This window comes from Cuculus canorus, chromosome 3, assembly GCF_017976375.1.
Source record: "Cuculus canorus isolate bCucCan1 chromosome 3, bCucCan1.pri, whole genome shotgun sequence".
Classification (NCBI taxonomy): Eukaryota; Metazoa; Chordata; class Aves; order Cuculiformes; family Cuculidae; genus Cuculus; species Cuculus canorus.
The window spans coordinates 5,510,517-5,533,362 of NC_071403.1; the positions used below are offsets into that span (position 1 = coordinate 5,510,517).

A 22,846-nucleotide genomic window follows, 5' to 3' on the forward strand; every position below is an offset into this window, starting at 1 on the left:
TTGAGTAGTATTTTGAAGGACTGTCATTTACGTTTTCTTGGCACTGCTTAGGGTCAATTGATGGAGTTTTTTCTGTGCAGAGCCTGAGCACATGTTGTTCCAGCACGGAAAAGAGAAAGCAGATACCAAATCACCAGTGTAGGTCTTCGAGGTGGCCACTGATGGCATCCATCGAAAATGTCAGGCTTGCATCAAAACAGACTAATTTCCCCTCATTCTAGCTGATCACTTTTTCTTACTTAAGTAGACAGAGGTTACATATGTCAAAACCAAGCATTTCTAAATCACCTTATTTTTAGGAAAGAACAGATTTGTTTTGTAAAAATTAAACCAGCCTGTTTGACACTACAGTCTTTTAATTATGTTGGTATGGGAGACCAGTGTGTAACGGAAGTTGGCAAGAGGCGTGTGTGAAAAGATGTGTCTCAACATCCTCTCTTTTAAACAGAGACCTGTATTCTTATTTTTGACATGCATATCATGGTAGAAAAATGTCTTGGTAGAAAAATCCTCAAGGAGTTAATTCTTTTACTGGGAAATAAACTCTTAGTAGCTGATATATTTTTTTCTCAAAAGACCGCTTTGATTCCTTAATGGTCTTTTAATGCTTATCTTTCTTAGTTTTGAGAAGTAACTGTTATGCATCCACAAGTACATTTTTATTTTAAGAGTAGCTCAAAGGTCCTGATGACCATGATGGAGCATAATGAAGAGACTACAGAGCATTTCACGGACAGTCATGTTATCTAGGTGTACAAAAACTATTGGCTAGAACAGCGTGCACAGTGGTCAAAAGACTGTATCAATAGCTAAGTACTCTTTTCATACAGTGTTAGATTTTGTTATATAGAGCAGCCCTGCAGAGAAGGACTTGGGGGTAGTGGTTGATTAGAAGCTCGACATGAGGCGGCAATGTGCGCTCACAGCCCGGAAGGCCAACCGTGTCCTGGGCTGCACAAAAGCAGCGTGGCCAGCAGGGCGAGGGAAGGGATTCTGCCCCTCTGTTCCTCTCTTGGGAGACCTCATCTGGAATATTGTGTCCAGTTCTGGAATCCTCAACATGAGAAAGAGATGGAGCTCTTGGAACAGGCCCAGAGGAGGCTACAAAGACGATCAGAGGGCTGGAGAACCTTCCATATGACGACAGGCTGAGACAGTTGGGTTTGTTCAACCTGGAGAAGAGAAGGCTCTGACGAGACCTTAGGCTAACCTTCCAGTACCTGAAGGGGCTACAAGAAAGCTGGAGAGGGGCTGTTTGCAAAGGCTTGTGGTGATATGACAAGGGGGAATGGATATAAACTGGAGAGGGACAGATTTAGCCTTGATATGAGGAAGAATTTCTTCACGCTGAGGATGGTGAGGCCCTGGCCCAGGTTGCCCAGGGAAGCTGTGGCTGCCCCATCCCTGGAGGTGTTCAAGGCAAGGGTGGATGGGGCCTGATCTAGTGGGAGGTGTCCCTGCCCATGGCAGGGAGGTGGAACTAGGTGGTCTTTAAGGTCTCTTCCAACCCTAAGTATTCTATGACTCTGTGATTCTATGGCCTTTCATTATAAGAAAGATTTTTTTATTCTTTTTTTTCTTTTCTGAGATGGTTTCAATGTCAGAATTCACTTTCCCTGTGCAAAAGCAGAAGTCCTAGCAACAGCTTGGGAGTCTGCACCGTGTTTCTCTCAGTGCTGTGGTTCCTCAGTGAAGCCCTGTCTGCCTACAGCAAGATGCCTCTGGGAGCTCTGCCTCCAGGGCAGCACCACACTCCCTGCAGAGTAATTATCCTCCTTCTGAATAAACCTCCTTACAAAACAGAAAAGTCAGTTTACCCCTGCTGTGTGTCATAAGGGACAACGATTCCTTTAATTGATGGTGCTTTCATGTAAATTCATCATCCAGTTAACTTTGTGATCTCAGCCTCAATAATGTTATTTTGACTAAGTGCTTAGTGGTTATATTGATTTGTAAAAACCCCTCAGGTTGCTCTGTCTTGCAAATGGACCAACGGCAGTGATTTATTATGAGGCTGCCTTTTGAAAGGTGTTCTGAATGTCAGCTACGGCCACTGATGTTTCATCAAATATATCACGTCTCTCCTTCTGCCGCTTGTCTGTGAATCTCTATGGATAACCCGAAGTTATAACTGAATTGAATTATTTTAGTCATTTTATTTCTACTACAACAATTCATTGGCACTGAAATATGGGCAGAGTAACTGACTTATTTCTACGGCTGTAGCAAGAGTAACCTGAAGCAAGTTTAGTCAAATACAGTGTAGATTAAGAGAGATATTCTGCTTTCAGGTATATTAAAAAAAATATAATCCTTTTTCTTATGAATTGGGAAACTTTCCTTGGATTTCTACTCTGTGTGTTGAAATAGTGAGATTGCCAGTTCTCCGGTGCTGGGATTATCTTCTTGGTTACTCTGCCAGATACTCTGACCAGTGCTTTCCAGCTGGGATCAGAAAGAAACTGGAGAGAAATTCATGCAGTTTACAGAACAGGTCACTTGCAGCCTTCCCTGTGCCAAAGTCAGCACTGGTGGGCAATCTTAGAATCATAAAATAGTTTGGGTTGGAAGAGATCTTAAAGACCATCCAGTTCCAAACCTGCTGCCATGGGCAGGGACACCTCCCACTGGCTCAGGCTGCCCAAGGCCCATCCAACCTGGCCTGGAACCCCTCCAGGGATGGGGCAGCCACAGCTTCCCTGGGCAACCTGGGCCAGGGCCTCACCACCCTCATTGTGAAGAAATTCTTCCTTACGTCCAGTCTAAATCTGCCCCTCTCCAGTTTATACCCATTGCTCCTCATCCTATCCCCACAAGCCTTTGTAAACACTCCTTCTCCAGCTTTCCTGTAGCCCCTTCAGGTACTGGAAGGTCGGTCTAAGGTCTCCTCAGAGCCTTCTCTTCTCCAGGCTGAACAAACCCAACTCTCTCAGCCTAACCTGACAACCCTGTATATTCCAGGGGGGAAATGGTCATCTGGCAGTTAAGTTATCAAATGCAAGAGGTGTGCCGGGAGAAGACAGCCAGAGCTGGCAGGGATGGGCGCCGCACTCTTTATGTAAAGGCACTCACTGATCCTTAACAAAACCAGATTGATGTGTTACACTTTTTCCTGCCTGAGTGACAATTTAATGCACGTTATGCTGCATTGCTGCTTGTTCCTTTCTCCGGAACAATCTGTACCTGGTTTTCATCATTGTTTAATCGAGCCCACTATGAAGGAGCACAGAACCGTTTTGTTTTCTCTCCATTTCTCTATAAATGTCCTTCCTTAAAGGAAAATCCAGTGGAGCCAGTTGCACTTGTTTATGTTGAAGTGGGGCAAGTACCTGAGCAGATAATACTTTGATTCAAATGGAAGGCTGAAATACCCATAGTTTAGAATTAGAGCAAATTTTAACCGTTTTAATAATTTTTTGTTGATGGTCATAAGCTAACAGAGGGAGATAAACAGCCTTTGAATACAACTGCAAGGAAAATTTTAGTTTCCTTTTCATAATTCTCACGTTTAGTTTAAACTTTAAGAAGATAGATTTACCTCTTGTGCCATAGACTCTCTGTTCCTTTGCATTTCAGAGCAGTTATAGAACTCAAATTGGTTAACATGGCAAAAGGCTGTTATTTAAGCTTCATTGCTCAGCAGGGCTGGTGAGAGAAGTACCAGGAGGGCCCAGCATACGCACCAAACTGCTCAGAAAACTACAGAAATCAGAAATCTTTTGTCATTTTCTATAAGCCACAGAAACAATGGAAGGTTATCCACGACTGATGTTTTATGTAGGGATGGCAAAACCTGCCGCAGCTCTATGGTTTGTGGAATGATGCACCAAAAACTGGAGAAGACCAGAAGCAGCATTGCAGAGGTTTTATGTGCTTACTTTGAACTCATAACCATTAAGGTTAATAAAATGTACAATGTAGTGGATGATGCAAATGCGACAGGAGCTCCTCAGCGTAGGAAGGGGATGATAAATGAAAAGGAAGTTCATTTTCTGTTAGGAAAAGGAAATGTTTCTTCCCATATATAATACATGGCTTGTGTGACTGCTAGAGCCAAGAACTGGACATGACAGAAAAAAAAAGATATTATTGCTAATAACAGGAAAAATGGAATTATTAATAGAAAAAAAATTTGAAAGTGACATAAAATTTCATGCTTCAGACCTTCAGCCAATACTGATTCATTAGAGATCTAAGACCAAGCATGGACAGTAAACTATGGATTACAGGGTTACTTTTCTGCTTTAACAAGCCTCTATTCTATTATGTAGTCATCTCTTTATCTCATTATGTCATCTCTTAAGTCAGCTGTATATACCGAGTTTACTTAAGACAAGTCTTGGTCATGTTATTCATCACAGTTATCCTATTTACCTCGATGAACTGCTGGAGTGATTGAAGCAAATAGAATTTGGTGGCAAGGTCTGCCTCACAAATTCACACCTCTGACCTCTTACCTGATTTTGCTACTGTCTCCAATTAGTCCCACATTTCAGTGGCTCTGAAACGGTTGTTCCACATGTGCACTCATTAACGCTGGAGGGATGGCTTTTTTTCATTCCCTGCTCAATATTTGATCTCTGTGACTGTAGCTTAGAAATTAATCAGATTTCTTCCTGCCATATTTCACTGTGGATATGTAACCACTTTCTCAGAAACTTTCCGTCTTTCTCCTGATTTCTTCTCCTTGTTGAATATCTGTGGGTTTTTTAATTGCTGTTTAGAGTTTACAGTCAAATGCTTGCCAGAACACTGCAGAAACTGTAATACTTAGTGGCTTTAAGATATGTCACTACACCTAAACAATCAGAAATGTCTAGACTAAAATATTCAATCCTAAGGGGAAAAAAAAAATCCTAAGGAGAAAAAGCAAAAAAGCCAAGTGTTTGGTTTTGCCACAAGGAGATTTTTCCTTTTTTAGTAATGTAAATGAAGATTAAGTTAGCAATGAAGGATTGCCACAGAAGTTTAACATTTTTATTCATTAGACAGAGGAGTGATCTGCTGCCCAAGAAGTAGGGATATACTTGCTTGTGATGTTTCATTATCACATTTACCATATGTCTCGTTATTCCCTGTTATTCTTTTGGGTGAAGACAGATGGTAAAAAAACCAGGAAATTAGTTATGACAGTGATAACCTGTTATAGGTAAAACCAGCTTCCTGTTAAGGATTTCACTCACCTAATTTAACCCCATTGTCTCTATTTCTAATGTTTCCCGGCACTTTGATCATCTGCATTTGCAGGTGGAAAGCGGAGGAGCAGTGTTATGGCATCTCCCTTAATGGAAACATTCCTTAGAGCCACTGCTTGAGCTCACAAGACACTGCCTTAATTTCCAAGCTTTACATCCTCTCCCTTCTTCAGCAAACTTTCTGTATTCCCTAAAGCACCTGAAAAATATTGGATTTTTCTTCCTTCTTAACTGCTGGTTACAAAACTGACAGCAGATAAGATTGGCGATAGGACAACAAAATGGCACTTCAAAAAAGGCACACGGTCTCAAAATCTGAAGAGCGTGTTTTCATGGGTTTCACTCTGTTAGAGCAATTTAGCTCAGAGTAAGATGCTTTTTAAATCTCTACCAGAACTGAGCAGCATCAGTAGTAATTCAAAACATGCTTCAAATGAAGGTTTTAATTGCCTAGCTCTGCCTTGCTGTCTTTTATTTATGATCACGCCTTTTATTTATGATTAGCAAGAATCAATAATTAAGAGTAGTTTTCTCTAGGCTCACTTTTCCATTAGGTTAGCCTGGTGATACAGGCTCACTAGTCCCAGGTATCAGCAGATTCCTAAACTGGTTTATTCTCTCCAGAGAGTTGCAACATAGCCTCAAGTCAAAAAGGACGACTGGAGAGGTGCTCCGTCTGATTTCATTGCTCAAATTTGTAGAACGGGAAGAGAAGCCCTTGTAGATCACCCGTATTTGTGTAATGGGAAGAGAAACCTCTGTAGACTCCTTTTTGGACTCAAATAACCCCAATTCCAAGGTTACCTGAGTCACTGCTGCAACGTCCAATGCATTTGGCAACACCAGAAAAAGGCAAACCTTTTCCTTAAAGTCATTTATCATCCTGGTCTCCGAGTGTATACATTATGCTATTTCAGCATTATTGATAGGGGGAAACATAATAATTTTCTTTATCTTCCTGCAGTTATACAAGAAAGGAATTGGGCTTGATTTTCCTGTGCAGGAATATGGAAAGCTCTATCACGATGCATTTTTTTTCTAAGTTTCTAATTTTATGAAGTGTGATTATATGGGCTTTGGGGAAAAAAAAACATTCCAAATGCTCTTATTAGTACCAAAGAAGTGTAGTGGTCTTACACAATTAGAAAATTCAGCTGTGTGATATTAATGACTAAATATCTATTTCTATGGAATCTCTAAAATTTTGTAAGGAAGGAGTACTGGCACAATTCTGCATCTGTAAAGGTTTCTTGGATGTTTTATTGTGCCTTTTCCTTCAAGACAGAACCTGTGTTAAACCATCCTCAGACCTGCTCTGTTCATCAGACTAAGCTCTCTCAGTGTTTCAGACCCATTTTTATATCTATATTTCTATATTCTCTGCATTTGAGTATATCTCCCTTCAATGTACATTCTAAGGATTTAAGGCTTACTGCAGGATAATAGATAACATGTCACTGCTTTTGGTATGTACTTGTAGGTTTTGTTTGTTGTCCAAGTATCTGGTAGCTCAGCATATAGTGTAACATTTTTTGCATGCCTGGAATTTCCTTTTATTAACCATATTGTGGATTTTTTTTTAAATTCATGCTTCTTGTGTAAGTAGCTAATCTTGCCTCATTCCACTCAGTACACCTGGAAGTATTGTTAAAGTGTGTCAAAGTCTAATGCAGAAATTTCTGAATAATACCTTTTTCCAGTATATTGATGCTGCTTTCTTAATGCACTGTATAAATGCAGATCCCACAGTCCGGATGATAACAAGAGGGGGGAGTTTCTTTTATGAGCTTTAACCCATGTGGGAACAGCCTCAGAAGCCCCAGTGTGTACGTGCCCAGCACAAGTCTCAACAGACACACACGCACAAACACACACACACAATTCCTCACTTAACTCTCCTGCATCTTCTCTATACTTTGGGATTCCCGTTTCTAGCTTTTGCTTCCTGATTGAAATAAACTGTTGCTGTCAATATCCATCGGACTGTGAGAAACACTTTCAGTTAATAGTGAGGTTCACAAAGAGTGCCGTGTTGCACCGTCTTCAATTTTAAGTAGCATAATCTTAGAATCATAGAACAGTTTGAGTTGGAACAGACCTTAAAGATCATCCAGTTCCAACCCCCTGCCATGGGCAGGGACATCCCACTGGATCAGGCTGCCCAAGGCCCATCCAACCTCATAATGAAAAAATTCCTCCTTATGTCTAGTGTAAATCTGCTCCTCTCCAGTTTATACCCATTCTTCCTCATCCTATCACTCCAAGCCTTAATGAATAGCCCCTTCCCAGCTTTCCTGTAGCCCCTTCAGGTACTGGAAGGTCACTATAAGGTCTCCTTGGAGTCTTCTCTTCTCCAGGCTGAACAACCCCAACTCTCTCAGCCTGTCCTCATATGGGAGGTGCTCCAGACCTCCGGTCATCTTTGTAGCCTCCTCTGGACAATGCTTTTTTGATGCAGCCCAGGACACATTTGGCCTTCTGTGCTTCAAGTGCACATTCCTGGCTCATATCAAGCTTCTCATCAATCAGCAGTCATTCTTAATGTTAAGGTGATTTCTGCTGTGAAGTTTCCATCAGATTAATCTTGATTTCTCTTTTTCTGTTTTTTTTTTCTTTTATCCTTTTTTTATTTTTTTTTAATTCTTTCCATAGCCGTAACTTACACAAGTTACAAAAAAACACCACCACCGGTACCCCCTCGTACCACTTCCAAGCCACTGATCTCAGTCACGGCACAGAGCAGCACAGAATCCACCCAGGATGCATATCACGACAGCCGGACTCAGAGAATTTCCCCATGGCCGCAGGACGGGCGAGGGATGTACAACTCCACTGACAGTTTGGACAGTAACAAGGCCATGAATCTTGCCTTGGAAACTGCAGCTGCACAGCGCCACGCGTCCGAGAGCCAGAGCACCTCAATACGAACCAGTGACAAGGCCATTTTAGTGACAAAAGCAGAGGAGTTTCTTAAGAGTCGACGGTCCTCTATAGGGATCCAGGTAGGCTATCATTAACATCTGTTCTGTGATGAATTGCTTGCCTTCTTTCTGTAAATAGCATAGAATGAGTCATTCAGCTTCACTTGCTCTAATAATCTAACAAACAACCCCTGGCTGCTTAGCGTTAATTGTAATTCATGTCATGGCAATGTGGCTCTGCAGAAAAGTCTTTGGCTAATATGCTGTACCTGGAAGAAAATGAATGAATAAATCTCTGGGGAGGTTACCTGTCATTAACACTTGATATGAAAATTATACTGCAGAGCTACAGGTGAACAGCATGTTCATCTCCTTCCCTCCATGAATTCACGGTCCTTTTTATAGAATTACACCAGCTTTAAAATGCTTGACTATTTTTTCCATTATCTTTCTTTTTTGACCTTGGAAAATGTGTAATGCTGCTGGATCTTCAAGTTATTCTACCTCAAAAGAGAAGGAAGAAATAAAAAATGTGCTAGTGTAAATGCAGCGTAATTACAGGTGGCAAATAATGAAATAACATTGATAAGTATGGTCTTTGAGCATTCCTCCATTTGTCCATCAAAAACGACAATATTTATTTCAATGTATGTCAGACTGTGGAAAGTTAAGTCACGTTGTGGTGTTTCAGGCAAATGAAATAAGACAATTACAAATGCAAATTTTGATTGCTATTCCTTCTACAAAATGGAAAGCAGTAGGTAGATAGCAATGGTCGTTTGTTTAAATCTCTAGGAAATACCAAGTAACAATAAAAAACAGAAAGTTGAACTTGCGAAGAATGAGAACTTCTCATAGCTTCGAAGCGATACTTGAAGAGACACAGGGGTAAAGGAAAATGTAGGCTTCTGTTCTGCTGAATATTTATTTTACAGTCTGTGAATAACCCCTTTCACATCATTGGCTTCACCTCTTAAAAATCTCTACTTTTGCCAGGTCAGCTATAGAGGAAAAGCCATGTCTTTTGGCATAGCTACAAGTATTATGGAGGCAACAACATAGATCTGGAGAAGGTAATAGTCCATATAGCAAAGCCCAGTGAGTGGCTGTTCATCTACTAGGAAGTATATTATTTTTTTTAAGCGGTCGTAATCCCATTTCTATTAACTTCAAAATATAATCAGAAAAAAAAAAGTATTTGGGTTAAGCATGTCACAGCTACTGATTGAACTTCACTGTTTAACGCCTTTAGTACGGTGTAATTTTTGCTGTTCCACAGCGTATTAAACTCATAGGAAGTCATGGGCTTTGCCAGCAAGCTGCTTGTCCATTTCTCGACATTAAAGTATCTCCTTCTTTGGATGCAGAAGAGTGGAATGCAATTTAACAGCAATGGTAATATATTCAGATGGCTACTTTTCAAATGGTTTACGAAGTAATTAGTGTGTTCTAAATTGTTCAGAAAAGGGGCTTAGCAGATAACAGTGAAAAGCTCAAAGGAGCAGCAAATAATTTTTGGTACCTTTTAACCCCTAAACTGAAAATCGCTCTTCAGAAAGTAATAGTATCTAGTGTTGTTCTTATCTCTTCTTTGCAGCAACTGCGCACAGTGGTATTTAACAATGTTGGTGTCTTGCTTCAGTCAGCCCTGGTATTCCACCAATTAATTCTGAAACTTTGATTGCATCACTTGATCCTGTTTCTTACTGCAGGTGATGACCAGTACTTTTCATTGGGCTCTGAACCTTCTTGGTATGTGGTGTATTTAATAATATGTGCTTATAATCCCCAAAAGGATCGGTACAATGTTTTCCGTGGAGGCAGCGGATCTTCTGTAGCAACTTATTATCTGACACATGGCCCATAAAGCTGGTCCTCAGGTGCACAGACTGAAAACGGCAAATATTGTTTGAAACAGCAGGTCTTAGAAGGATGAGCTGTTTGTTATCTTTTGAGAAGTACAAATTGCTTGGTTGTACCATTTGGCATTAGATAAGGTTAAAATTGCAAAATTACCCTCAAACACAGTGTGCTGAGAGCACAATTTGGTTGTTGGGGTTTTTTTTCTGCAGTAAGTTTCAAGCTTCACTTTAGTGTGAAAAATAACTTCCTGCAATGTTTCGAAGCAGTAAATGCATTTTGTTGTATTTTTCTTGCCAAGTTTCTAAGGAATAAAAATACAGGGTAGAATACTCTTATTGCAAACTACATAAATAGTAATTTCTGCCTGCAAAATATGGTTGAAGTATTTAATTTCTTTTAGACTTCATCTTCAAAGCACCTTAGAAAAGGATGTTTTTTATTTGCATATTTCCTTGATTGACTAAATGACTTGTTTTCTCATTAGCATGCCGTGCCAGGGTAATGCATTGAATTTGCATTTATTTGCATTAATTAATTTGCTATCAGGATGGTTAATTTGTGCATTTTTTAATGTGTCTTTCCTTTAACGCGTTGGTGTGAGAATGCTTGCCAATGGAGCTTCATACAGAAGCAGGGAGGCACGAAGATAAAGAATGACTAGTGATGCCTCTGCATGAAGAACTGCTCTGGACCCAGCCTAGGGCTGCCATGGCTTGGGTAGATGTGATTTATTTAGTGTACACAGAATCATAGAATAGTTTGTGTTGGAAGCGACCTTGAAGCCCATCCAGTTCCGATCTCGCTGCGATGAGCAGAGACACCTCCCACTGGCTCAGGCTGCCCAAGGCCCATCCAACCTGGCCTCGAACACCTCCAGGGATGAGGCAGCCACAGCTTCCCTGGGCAACCTGGGCCAGGGCCTCACCATTCTCATGGTGAAGAAATTCTTCCTTATGTCTAGATTAAATCTGCCCCTCTCCCGCTCATATTAATTCCCCCTCAAACTATCCCCGCAAGCCTTTGTAAACAGCCCCTTCCCAGCTTTCTTGTAGCCCCTTCAGGCACTGGAAGCTGCTCCACGGTCTCCCTGGAGCCTCCTCTTCTCCAGACTGAACAACCCCAACTCTCTCAGCCTGTTCTCTTATGGAAGGTGCTCCAGCCTCCGAATCATCCTTGTAGCCTCCTCTGGACCCATTCCAACATTTCCATCTCCTTCTTATGTTGAGGATTCCAGAACTGGACACAATACTCCAGATGAGGTCTCACAAGAGAGGAATAAACAGGCAGAATCCCCTCCCTCGACCTGCTGGCCATGCTTCCTTTCATACAGCCCATGATACGGCTGATCTTCTGGGCTGCGAGTGCACATTGCCAGCTCATAATAATGAACAATAAATAAAAATATACTAAATAATAAATAATGAAGAAATAAATAGAAGGTCTTTTAAAAAGTCCTCCCTTACTAGGCATGTGTCACAGGGTTGGTATTCATGAGCACAGGGAGCCCAAGCTCCTAGGGGAGTATTGAAATTACTGTTAAGATAATAGGGTGTAATAGCACCTGAGATGCTACCCTTGCAGTAGCATCTGCAAGGACAGAGAAGGACATACATATGGTAACCCATCTCATGCTATGTCAGCCCTATCCCAGATGGGAATTTGGAACAAAAAAAACCCTTCAGAAACAAAGCTTTTCCAAAAAATAGCTGTTGGGTTTGGTTTTGTTTTTGTTTTTTTTTTACTGTCATATTTAAATCAAGAAGAATATTGTCAGACTTGTCAGTAGGCACTGGGGAAAAAAAAAAAGTTGATTCCTAAATTGAAATGATTTGCAAAATTCTGAGATTAAAGATTTATTCAGCGCTCTTAAGAATATATCTAGAACAAAGAATAAAACTCTAGGAGAAGGTATATTTCAAGGCCAGGTTGGATGGGCCTTGGGCAGACTGATTTAGTGGGAAGTGTCCCTGCCCATGGCAGAGGGGTTGGAATAAGATGATCTTCTGGGTCCCTACCAACCCAAACTATTCTATGATTCTATGATTCTATGATTCTATGATTCTATAGTCATCATATCTTTCTTCTGTCATGACAGCAAAGACTAATTGAATTATTTGAATTAAAATAGAGGGTAGAGATTGTCTAGAGTAAAATAAACATTAAGTCAAGAACAAGGTTATTGCTACATTGTCATCCTTTTGCACACTCGTGCATATATGCTAATGATTAACATTCAAAAACTGCTGTAGTTATAAACCAATTCATGTTAAAAGTGTTTGGATTGTAAAATATATGATAAAACATGTCAAGAAATTACTCCTTATTCCTTCCAAGTATTTCAAAGCATGCAATCCTTTGTTTCTTCTCTATTTAAAAGACATATAGGCTTCTCAAAATGAACAGAAACTCCGGAAGTAGATGAGATGGAAACAAATGTTTTAAGTCTGGAGAATGATTCATCATGATATTTTTGGAGATGAACAGTAATTGTAGCGTAGAGAATGGACTCTGTCATCTTAATTTATCATCAGCAGAAGTCGCTTCAAAATACCTAGGGTTTTTTTTTAATCTCCAGAATCTTCATTAAACAAATGGCTCTTATAAATCAAAAGCTGTATTCAGGAGGATTACTGCAATAACTCTCCTGCCTAATTTTTTGTGTCAAAAGGGGATCTTCTGTATAATATTTATATATTTGTTTAATGGAATTATTGACATCATATGGTAAAAATTTGCTTAAGAAATTCCACATTCTCAAATTGGAATTTCCCTTTAAGGCAAAGCCTTTTGTACCCACATGGCATACTTACTTGGATGAGCATCTGCATTTTCTTTGTACTATCTAGGTTATGCCATCCTTGTCAGTGCTTTACTTCAGTGTTCACATAGCAATGACAAGAAATAGTCGCATTGATTACACTGGTCTTTGGATCACAAACGAGCCAAGATTTTAGAGATAAGCATTGTTCGTTCTGATTCTAAAGTCACTGTCAGACCATGTGTTTGTGACAGAAGTGCCTGCAGGAGTCAGTGAAAGTTTTGGTAATATTGGCATGGTACAAAGGCTATAACTTGGCTTTTAGAGTTAACATTGACCTGGACAGAAAGAGAGTAATAAGTCAGAATTCAGGGCCTTAGCCAGTTAGCAGAGTTCCCATCCGTTCCATTTTGGCCTCGTCACTTGTCAAAGAGCTTAGCAGTTGGAATTGTAGTTTAAACAAAACTATAGTTATTTTAAAGCTATCTAATTACTGTTGCTAGTTTTCTGAACATAATGAAACCTTCAAAGTGGGGAAAACCTAGATTGCTGTCTCGCAGAATATTTGTTGGTGCAGAACGATTTGCCACTTAGGATTAAATGCACGAAAAAAAGTTATGAGCCATCACAGAATCACAGAATCACCAGGTTGGAAAGGACCCACTGGATCATCGAGTCCAACCATTCCTAACACTCCCTAAACCATGCCCCTCAGCACTTCATCCACCCGTTCCTTAAACACCTCCAGGGAAGGCGACTCCACCCCCTCCCTGGGCAGCCTCTGCCAGTGCCCGATGACTCTTACTGTGAAGAATTTTTTTCTGATATCCAACCTGAACCTCCCCTGACGGAGCTTCAGGCCATTCCCTCTTGTCCTGTCCTCTGTCCCTTGGGAGAAGAGCCCAGCTCCCTCCTCTCCACAACCTCCTTTCAGGTAGTTGTAGAGAGTAATAAGGTCTCCCCTCAGCCTCCTCTTCTCAAGGCTAAACAACCCCAGCTCTCTCAGCCGCTCCTCGTAAGACTTGTTCTCCAGCCCCCTCACCAGCTTTGTTGCTCTTCTCTGGACACGCTCCAGAGCCTCAACATCCTTCTTGTGGTGAGGGGTCCAGAACTGAACACAGTATTCGAGGTGCGGTCTCACCAGTGCTGAGTACAGAGGGAGAATAACCTCCCTGGACCTGCTGGTGACCCCATTTCTGATCCAAGTCAAGATGCCGTTGGCCTTCTTGGCCACCTGGGCACACTGCTGGCTCATGTTCAGTCGGCTGTCAACCAGCACCCCCAGGTCCTTCTCTTCCGTGCAGCTCTCCAGCCATTCTTCCCCCAGTCTGTAGCGCTGCATGGGGTTGTTGTGCCCCAAGTTCTGCCCCATCGCTGCTATGTGCATTATTTTGTTGTTTCTATCTCATAATATCTTGACAGGAATCCCATTTCTAAACTCTGGCATGCATTTTTAGCAAAAAAAAACCTGCTTTCTTAAAAGGCCAGCGGAAGTTTTCAACCCCTTGTAGGATATTCTTGTGGTAATTAGCACTTACAGTGCTAATGTATTTGAGTAGTCCAGATGTTCTGCTGGGAAGCAGTGGAGTAGCAAAATGGAGCCCTGTAGTGAAGCACAAAAAATCACTCGAGCATGGAAGTGTAGGTTTATTTAGGTGGGTTTCTAAAAATCATTTTGAAAGAATATATGGGTTCAGGCTGATAAAAGTATTATATCAGTTAAGGAAAGCAGTAGCAGTTAGTACTGTAGTTTTATTTGAAGTACTTTTCCTATTTTGAAGTCACTGCATAGAAATGAGGTCTCCCTGTACCTAGGAATGGTTATCTGCATTCGCAATTCCATGTACTTGATCTAGTGTCAAATGTAGTGTTTTCTTCCCTTTTTCACTCTTGTTATCACTGAGGAGCTTATGCAAGAGAGGAAAGGTGAATTATTTCCCATCCTGTGCATCATCAGTGAGATTGTTTATTAAATTCTAATTATAGAACAAATCGGTTACAGCAGCAAAAACCCATCGAGGGCAGTGAAGTAGCATGGGGAGAGATAATGTGGCCTGAAGGACTGTTACTACTTGTGCTTATGAGACAGAAGTGAAAGACACTATGTTAAAATCTGTTTTCCTATGCATTGAATATATTAACTTCAAACCTCCCTTAGAAACAATACGTATAGAAGCTTAAACTGGAATTTTTAGGACTCCACAGTGTTATGTTGCAGTGCTCTTGTTTAAGAGCAGAATAACACATTAGAACAGAAATAAAAGTTGCGTATAAGTAGTTAAAATTATCAGCTAAAAAAGCTTAGTAAATGCTTTGAAGGAATAATTTAGTCAGTTCATGCATCCTTTTCTAGAATGAGTTCCTATAAACAAGCCAAGATTGATTATAACAAGCAAGTTATTTACCATAGTGATTTGCATTTATTCAAGCACATCATTTATTACAGAGTCAGTGCCAGTATCTGAAACTTAGTTTTCAAATTTTGAGCTGGGTGGGTCAGCAGGGGCTGATCCCAGAGGATCCACAGTATTGTCTGCTCCTAGTATCGACAGCAAAAAACATCGAGGGGTGTGTTATGCATTTGTGAAAGGTAAGACAAATAAGATAAAGATAATCTCAAAACGCTTCATTACATTTACTACTAATATTATAAGCCTTACAGGTATAGAATAAGCCCATAAAACAACTTTTTTCATGCCATAAAGTGCCAGTTTTGTAAAGAACTTCTAGTTCTTCATTTGCAAAGAGAGAGGAAGATGACCTACTATGTTAAATCTACTCCTTTCTTCTGCTTTTGGTCAATGTCTCCTTGTTTCCTCCTCTGTGTAAGACTCCCACATAACCAGAAATTCATATAATTTGTCACATTATTTTGCTTTACTGGGATTGTGGGCAAGTTTTCAAATATTAAGGCTTTTAGAGCCCATGCAAGTATTAAAACAAATAACAAATCATGGAGAATAAAATTAGATTTATTAAGACTTATTTGAGTTTCAGGACTCGCACAATAAACCCAAATGTATTACTTTTCCTCCCCTGCTCATTTGAATCTAGCCTGGCCAATCTGATTAAAACTAGAGTTTCCTGCTGTCTTCTAGCAGGAGTCCTTTTAATGTCTGTCATTCAGAAATGCAATTTGTTTCTTCATTTTTTTCCTTTGTGAGTGCAAATTGTTTTCTTATGTCCCGCTTTCACTTGTGTTGGCATTTGCCTCCATTTTCCAGTTCTTTTTTTATTGTTGGTTGCTATAATATTTGCTATCGTAGATTGCACACACACAAAAAGAAGAAATTGGCATTCTCCTGCTGTTACAAGGCAGAGTGAGGAAATTAAAGCATTAAAATATGAAAGCAATCATCAGGTCATTTAGTCAGTGTCAACCTTGGCAAGCTGGACAGAAGGATGATTTGGCAAAGAGTTTATATCTAGAGGAAACTAATGCCATTTTTATTTTGATAGCTGGGTCATCATTTTCTTGATTATTTTGTTTTGAATAAAATTTTAAAGCAGATTACTTCATTTATGCCTGTAAATTCCAGGTGTCCACTTCATATTGGGCAAATTAGTCAATTTCTAAGTGAAGTACCAATAAGAAAGCACTTGAAAATAGAGATGAAAGACTTTTCCTCAATGTGTTGCATGAATGGAAAGCTACCAACCCATCCAAATAGACCAAAAGGGAAATCTGCCTGCACACAGCAGAAGCAGAGTACAAAAGAAGACAGGTTATCTGTTACTAAACCAAACAATGCAGTTGTCAAAACCAGATATGCTTTTGATAAGCAATATGGAAGAAAAGTGTATGTTGGTGGTCCGCCTGCTTTGTTCCAACAAGAGCAGTTGGCCAAACTGATGTTCTCTGTAGGGACCTTTCCTTGTTTATATCTTTAGATGATCATGTTTGCAACAATTCGGTCTGAGCTGCTGAGACATCCTCATGGAAGACAAAAGCCTCTTCTCTGTCCATTGACCATTGCTTACCTCCACAGTGTTACCAGATGTATGTAGCCCTGCAAGTATGATACCACTGACTGTCTTTAGCCTATTTCCATGTCCAGAAATCTCCCAGGCCTCCATCTTACCCCCCAGGACTTGTTCAGTAGGTCGCAAGGAGCATAGAATGTAGAAATGGTCATCTAGGATATTGCTCTCTTCCTTCTCTTTAGAAGGAATTGCAGGCAAAGATGGGCACATGGGGAAAGGTCAGCATGGTTTCTTCTCTCTGGATTTTGCTCAGGCCTGGTCTGGCATATGATGTCCTATCTCTCCGTGCTGAGCCATGAAAGTGAGCAGGAGGCCGTGATGAATCCTGTATTCCTGTAGTCCTGCATGAGCTCCTTCAGCTGGGCCATCGCGAATCTCTTTTTCCATGTCAAACCCTCAGGGTGTAACCTGTGCCTGCATCACTGACACCATCTGGAGCTGCAGTGCATCCAAACAAGGTCAAGGATCTTGATCAGTAATTGCACAAGTAGAAATAATGATGTTGGTCCTTGCCTTTAGACCCAGTCCAATTGAAACATAGAATATAATAGGATTGTGGAATAGTTTGGGTTGGAAGGGACTGCAAAGATCATCTAATTCCAGCCTCCCTCCTGCCATGGGCAGGGACACTTCCCACTACAGTTTGCTCAAAACCTCATCGGACCTGACTTTGAACACCTCCAGGGAGGGGACATCCACAGGTTATTTAGACAACCTCCTCCAGTGCCTCACCACCCTCACAATAAAGAATTTCTTCCTAACATCTAACCTAAATCTACTCTCCTTCAGTTTAAAACCATTACCCTTTCCCACATGCCTAGGCTCCTTGATAGAGTCCCTCCTCATCTTCCCTGGAGGCCCTCTTTAGGTACTGTAAGGCTGCTATAAGTTCTTACTGGACCCTTCTCTTCTCCAGGCTGAACAACCTCAGCACTCTTAGCTTGTCCTCACAGGGGAGCTGCTCCAGCCTTTTGATCATCTTCACAGCCATCCTCTGGACTTGTTCTAGTAGGTCCCTGTCTTTCTTATGTTGGGGAACCTAGAGCTGGATGCAGTATCCCTCATAGGGTCTCACAAGAGTGGAGTAGAAGGGAAGAATGCAGCCCAGGATACAGTTGGCCTTCTGGGCTGAAAATGCCTATTGGTGGCTCACATCCAATTTTTCATCCACCAGTACCCCCAAGCCCTTCTCAGCCGGGCTAGCCTCAAACCACTGATCGCCCAGCCTGTATCCTCATCTGGTGGGAGGTGCCTCTGCCCATGGCAGGGGGTGGAACTAGATGATATTTAAGGTTCCTTTCCAATCCAAACTATTCCATGATTCTATGATTCTATGTTTCAGATTGCCATGACCCCACATGCGGAAACTTGCATTTGGCCTTGTTGGACATCATGAGGTTAGCATGGGCTCACCTCTCAAGCCTGTGAAGGTCCCTCTAGATGGCATCCCTTTCCTCTAGAATATCAACCATGCCACACAGCTTGGTGCCATCAGCAAACTTGCTGAGGGTGCACTCAGTCCCATTGTCCAGGTAGATAATGTCAGTCACTCTTCCCTTATCCACCAGTGCTCTAACCCTGTTGTAGAAGGCCACTAAATTTGCCAGGCACAATTTGCCCTTAATGTTGACTGTCTAGCGTAGTCCTAGCTGTGGTCCAGAGCAATCCAAGTGTACTGTCTTCACAATGCCACCAACATCAGCATTTTACCTGGTGTGAAGAAGCCTCACGAACCCTAACAGAATCAATGACCCTATGCATGACTTGGGCTTGCCACTCATCATCAGTTCTACTGTGGCTCTCCTATACACTACTAGACCTTTTCGGAAGCACCACCATGTGAAGGTGTCCCCAAAGACCCAGTCTCTTCTCCAACCACTGACTAACTGGTCATGGCACTTTGACTTTTTGTTCTGCTTCTATAAGAAGAGAGATGAATCCTCACCCTGAATACCTGTTGTCCATAATGCCAGGTGCCCTCCAAAGTTAGTCTATCACTACTCCTCCTCAACTGGACAGGGGAGAGAAAATACAATGAAAGGCTTGTGGGTCAAGATAAAGACAGGGAGAGACCACTTAGCAATTACTGTCATGGGCAAACCAGACTCAACTTGGTGAAATTAGTTTAATTTATTACCAATAAAATTACGGTAGAATAATGAGAAATGAAACCAAATCCTAAAAAATCTTCCGACCCTTCTTTCTTCCCAGGTTCAACTTCAGTCCCATTTTTCTCTATCTTCTCCTCCTCAAGTGGCTCAAAGGAATGGGGGTTGCAGACAGTTCATCACACATTGCTTCTGTCACTCCTTCCTCCTCTTCCCCTGCTCCAGCATGGGGTCCCTCCCATGGGAGACAGTTCTCCACAAACTTCTCCAGCGTGAGTCCTTCCCATGAGCTGCAGTTTTTCATTCATTTCTCCAGTGTGGGTCCCTTGCACAGGGTGCAGTCCTTCAGGAACAAACTTCTCTGGTGTAGATCCCCCACAGGGTCACAAGTCCTGCCAGCAAACCTGCTTCAGCATGGGCTTCTGTCTCCATGTGTCCATGGGGCCTGCCAGGAGCCTGCTCCAGCATGGGCTTTCGCCGGGGTCACGGTTTTCTTTGGGCATCTGTTTGCTCTAGTGTGATGTCCTCCATGGGCTGCAGATGGATATCTGCTCTACCATTAACCTCCACGTGCTACAGAGGAATCTCTGCTCTGGTGCCTGGATCACCTCCTCCTCCTTCTTTACTGATTTTGGTGACTGCAGAGTTGTTTTTCTCACATATTCTTACTCCTCTCTCTGTTGCTGTTTCCATAGCAAGATTTTTCCCCTTCTCAGCTGTGTTATCAAAGAGGTGCTACCACCATCACTGATTGGCTTGATCTTAACCAGCAGCAGCTCTGTCTTGGAGATGGTTGGCATTGGCTTTATTGGACATAGGAGAAGCTTCCAGTGGCTCCTCACAGAAGTCAACCCTGTACCTCCCCTCCCCCTTCCAAACCTTTGTCATGCAAACCCAATGCACACAGTTACCTTCCACTCTGTTCTTTTTGAATGCATGCTTTGCAGAGGATTCATCCTCTGCCTTTTGTCGCAGTCAGCACTTTGTTTCCATGACTTGGGAAACAAAGTGTTTGGAACTTCATGCACCCTCTTGGAGAATGCCTGAAAATCAATGCTCCGAGAACCTGAAACCAGCACTACCTGATGATTTTTGCTAAGACATGATGAAATCCACTAATATTCCCTGGTGATTACTTGTCTCCTGCCTGTCCACTGCCAAGACAACAGACTGGAAATGCTCAGGAGGTCAGATTTCCTATATCACTATCACCTACTTTAATAACCACCGCATCTTCTGAACATAAGATGAAATCTTGATTTCGAGGCCATGGTCTTAAGCATTGCTCGAGTATCACTTTACAAACTGCAAAGTGCTCTCTATTCTTTAATAGTAGAAATTACATCCTCCTTTGTCATTCTTTTCCTCCAATAAGTATTTTATAGTGACTCTACCTGAGATCAAGATAACTTCTCTGGCTTTTTCACGTGTGTTAAATGATACATCAGACATGGCTTGGAAGGCCACAGTCTCAGCATCTTTAACAAGAACTTCTAGGCTTCTTATCTCCAGAAGGAAACAAAATCGCTGGTTGAAGGCACGCCCTTTGATGGCATTAATTATTGTAGTTTAAACTTAAGAAGATCCTAAATGATGTCTTTTAACTCAGGCTGACTCTGGTTGCTTTGGGGATGAAACTGGAAACCTCGGCTCTTGGCAATAGTTTAGACTTCCTGACCGCTACAGATGTTGCTATGGTTTTCGTCATCAAAAAAAACTCCGGAAAATGTTTCCCTGCTTTGGACATCATCTTTCTGCTATCACTCATACACACAGTCTAAGCATTTTTTGTTATCTTTCTCCTATTCGCTCCCTACCATCTCTTCATCCTTAAAGAATAAGTCCACTTCACTCTTCAAAACACGCCTATGCGTATTTGACTGAGCTCTCATCGCTGTAGTCAAGGCTGCAAGTGTAACTTACCTCTCTGCTCCCCCACAGCAGACTAGATGAGTGTCTCAGCCTGATTAATTCATTTCTGCTCGCCCATCTCTAAGGAAGATGTTTTATATGCAGCTTTTCTCATAACCCTGAAAGGACTGCCTAGCCCATCACTTAGGCTTCAACTTATTATTCAAGATTCTTTCGGACTCTTCTGTGCTATAAATAAGAGTATCACTCCTGATAGATATCTCTTGCGCTAAGAAACTGGACCTCATATCTGTTCTACTTATAGCAATGTTCTTTCAGGAGAGGGTGACCCTCCAAGTACAGTTTGAGCTTCTCATCCATGCTGCAGCCAAGGCCCACCTTAGATGGGAGACCACCTTTCCTGGTTTTCAGTTGCTTATTGTGGGCATTTTTCCCCCAATTTACTTGCCTCTGTGGTTGAGCCCTTTTTTTCCCTGCCAACATGAAGAGGGGTCTTTCTTTTTATACCGACAACGGCAGATCCTGGAGACTGTTATCAAGTCTGATATCTTAGTCCCCTCAATGGACTGCCCATCCCAGTGAATATAGCCAGCTGCCATGAAACCGCTGAGGTGGAAACAGCAGCACGTGCTTTCCCCTTTTATATTATAATGCTTTTATATTACAATAAATGTAATTGCTGGGAAATATGTCTTTCTCTGACAGCTGCCACACTGACATCCGGAGCTTTTGGCAGATGCTGTGGCTCATGCTACACCGTTCAGTTCAAGCATGCCATTAACATTTACTAAAGGATTCCTGCGCAGGATATTCTCATGAACATCTCCAGGACCCATAGCCAGGTGCATATGAATGTGAACTGGCAGGAGTTCCCTACCAAGTGAGTGTACATGGAGCTATGGCATGAAGATGGAAAGAGAAGTTTTCCTTCCTTCTCTCTGCATCCTTCTAGAAACCTGGTGAGATTAGGACTGTACAGCTGAGAGGCAGCTGCAAAGGCCATTGGGCTCCTTCCAGAGGTGCCTGTGACTGCATCAAGGGGAATCATAGAATCATAGACTAGTTTGGGTTGGAAGGGACCTTGAAGCCCATCCAGTTCCAATCCCCTGCCATGGGCAGGGACACCTCCCACTGGCTCAGGCTGCCCAAGGTCCATCCAACCTGGCCTTGAACACCTCCAGGGATGGGGCAGCCACAGCTTCCCTGGGCAACCTGGGCCAGGGCCTCACCACCCTCGTGGTGAAGAAATTCTTCCTTATATGAAGCCTAAATCTGCCCCTCTCCAGTTTATACCTGTTCCCCTTCGTCCTATCACCACAAGCCTTTATGAGTCGTTCCTTCTCAGCTTCCTAGTAGCCCCTCTCAGGTACTGGAAGGTCACTATAAGATCTCCTCGGAGTCTTCTCTTCTCTTCTCTTCTCTTCTCTTCTCTTCTCTTCTCTTCTCTTCTCTTCTCTTCTCTTCTCTTCTCTTCTCTTCTCTTCTCTTCTCTTCTCTTCTCTTCTCTTCTCTTCTCTTCTCTTCTCTTCTCTTCTCTTCTCTTCTCTTCTCTTCTCTTCTCTTCCCTTCCCTTCCCTTCCCTTCCCTTCCCTTCCCTTCCCTTCCCTTCCCTTCCCTTCCCTTCTCTTCTCTTCTCCAAAAAGCTACCTGGTCTTCATCGTAGGATTTCCTCTTTGAATTTACACATGGAGTGTGCATATTGAAAAACTGGTTGCTATTATTTTTTTGAATTAACAGTGAAAATAGCATGCAAAAGGAAAAGTCAGTTCTACTCTTTGTCTTTTTTACTGACTCTCTCTGGGTTCAATACAATTTCCGTACTGCAGCACTGGTTATGTCTGTGTCAAAGACCTGGGGGCGGTGTGATGATCAGGAGTGTTACATAAAATCCCACAGAAACTTGCAAAAGAGATGTGGTCTCAGTTACGGAGAAAACTCTACTGTGAATATATTTTGGTAAGTGTATTTCAGATGGGAATACTATAAAAAGTGCATAAATTGCTTGCTTGATACAGAATCTTCAGGACCACGTTATTAAAAAAGGTGAGATATGGCAGTCTGCTGTACCCCTCACGTCATTTAAATGGTTCTATATTTGCCAACGCAATTGTCGATAAAATTTCATTGCAGCATTTCTTTTTATCA

The 22,846-nt window shown here is 41.8% G+C and overlaps 1 protein-coding gene across 20 annotated transcripts in view; it reads left to right on the forward strand.

Moving 5' to 3' along the window:
* DLGAP2 (DLG associated protein 2) overlaps window positions 1–22,846 on the forward strand; it is a 508,423-nt gene that overhangs the window by 460,569 nt on the left and 25,008 nt on the right. For all 20 annotated transcript variants that reach the window (XM_054063034.1, XM_054063036.1, XM_054063035.1 and 17 more), the window contains one exon: window positions 7,848–8,197. In XM_054063034.1, the coding sequence (XP_053919009.1) occupies window positions 7,848–8,197 (350 nt within the window). The remainder of the gene's footprint in view (window positions 1–7,847; window positions 8,198–22,846) is intronic.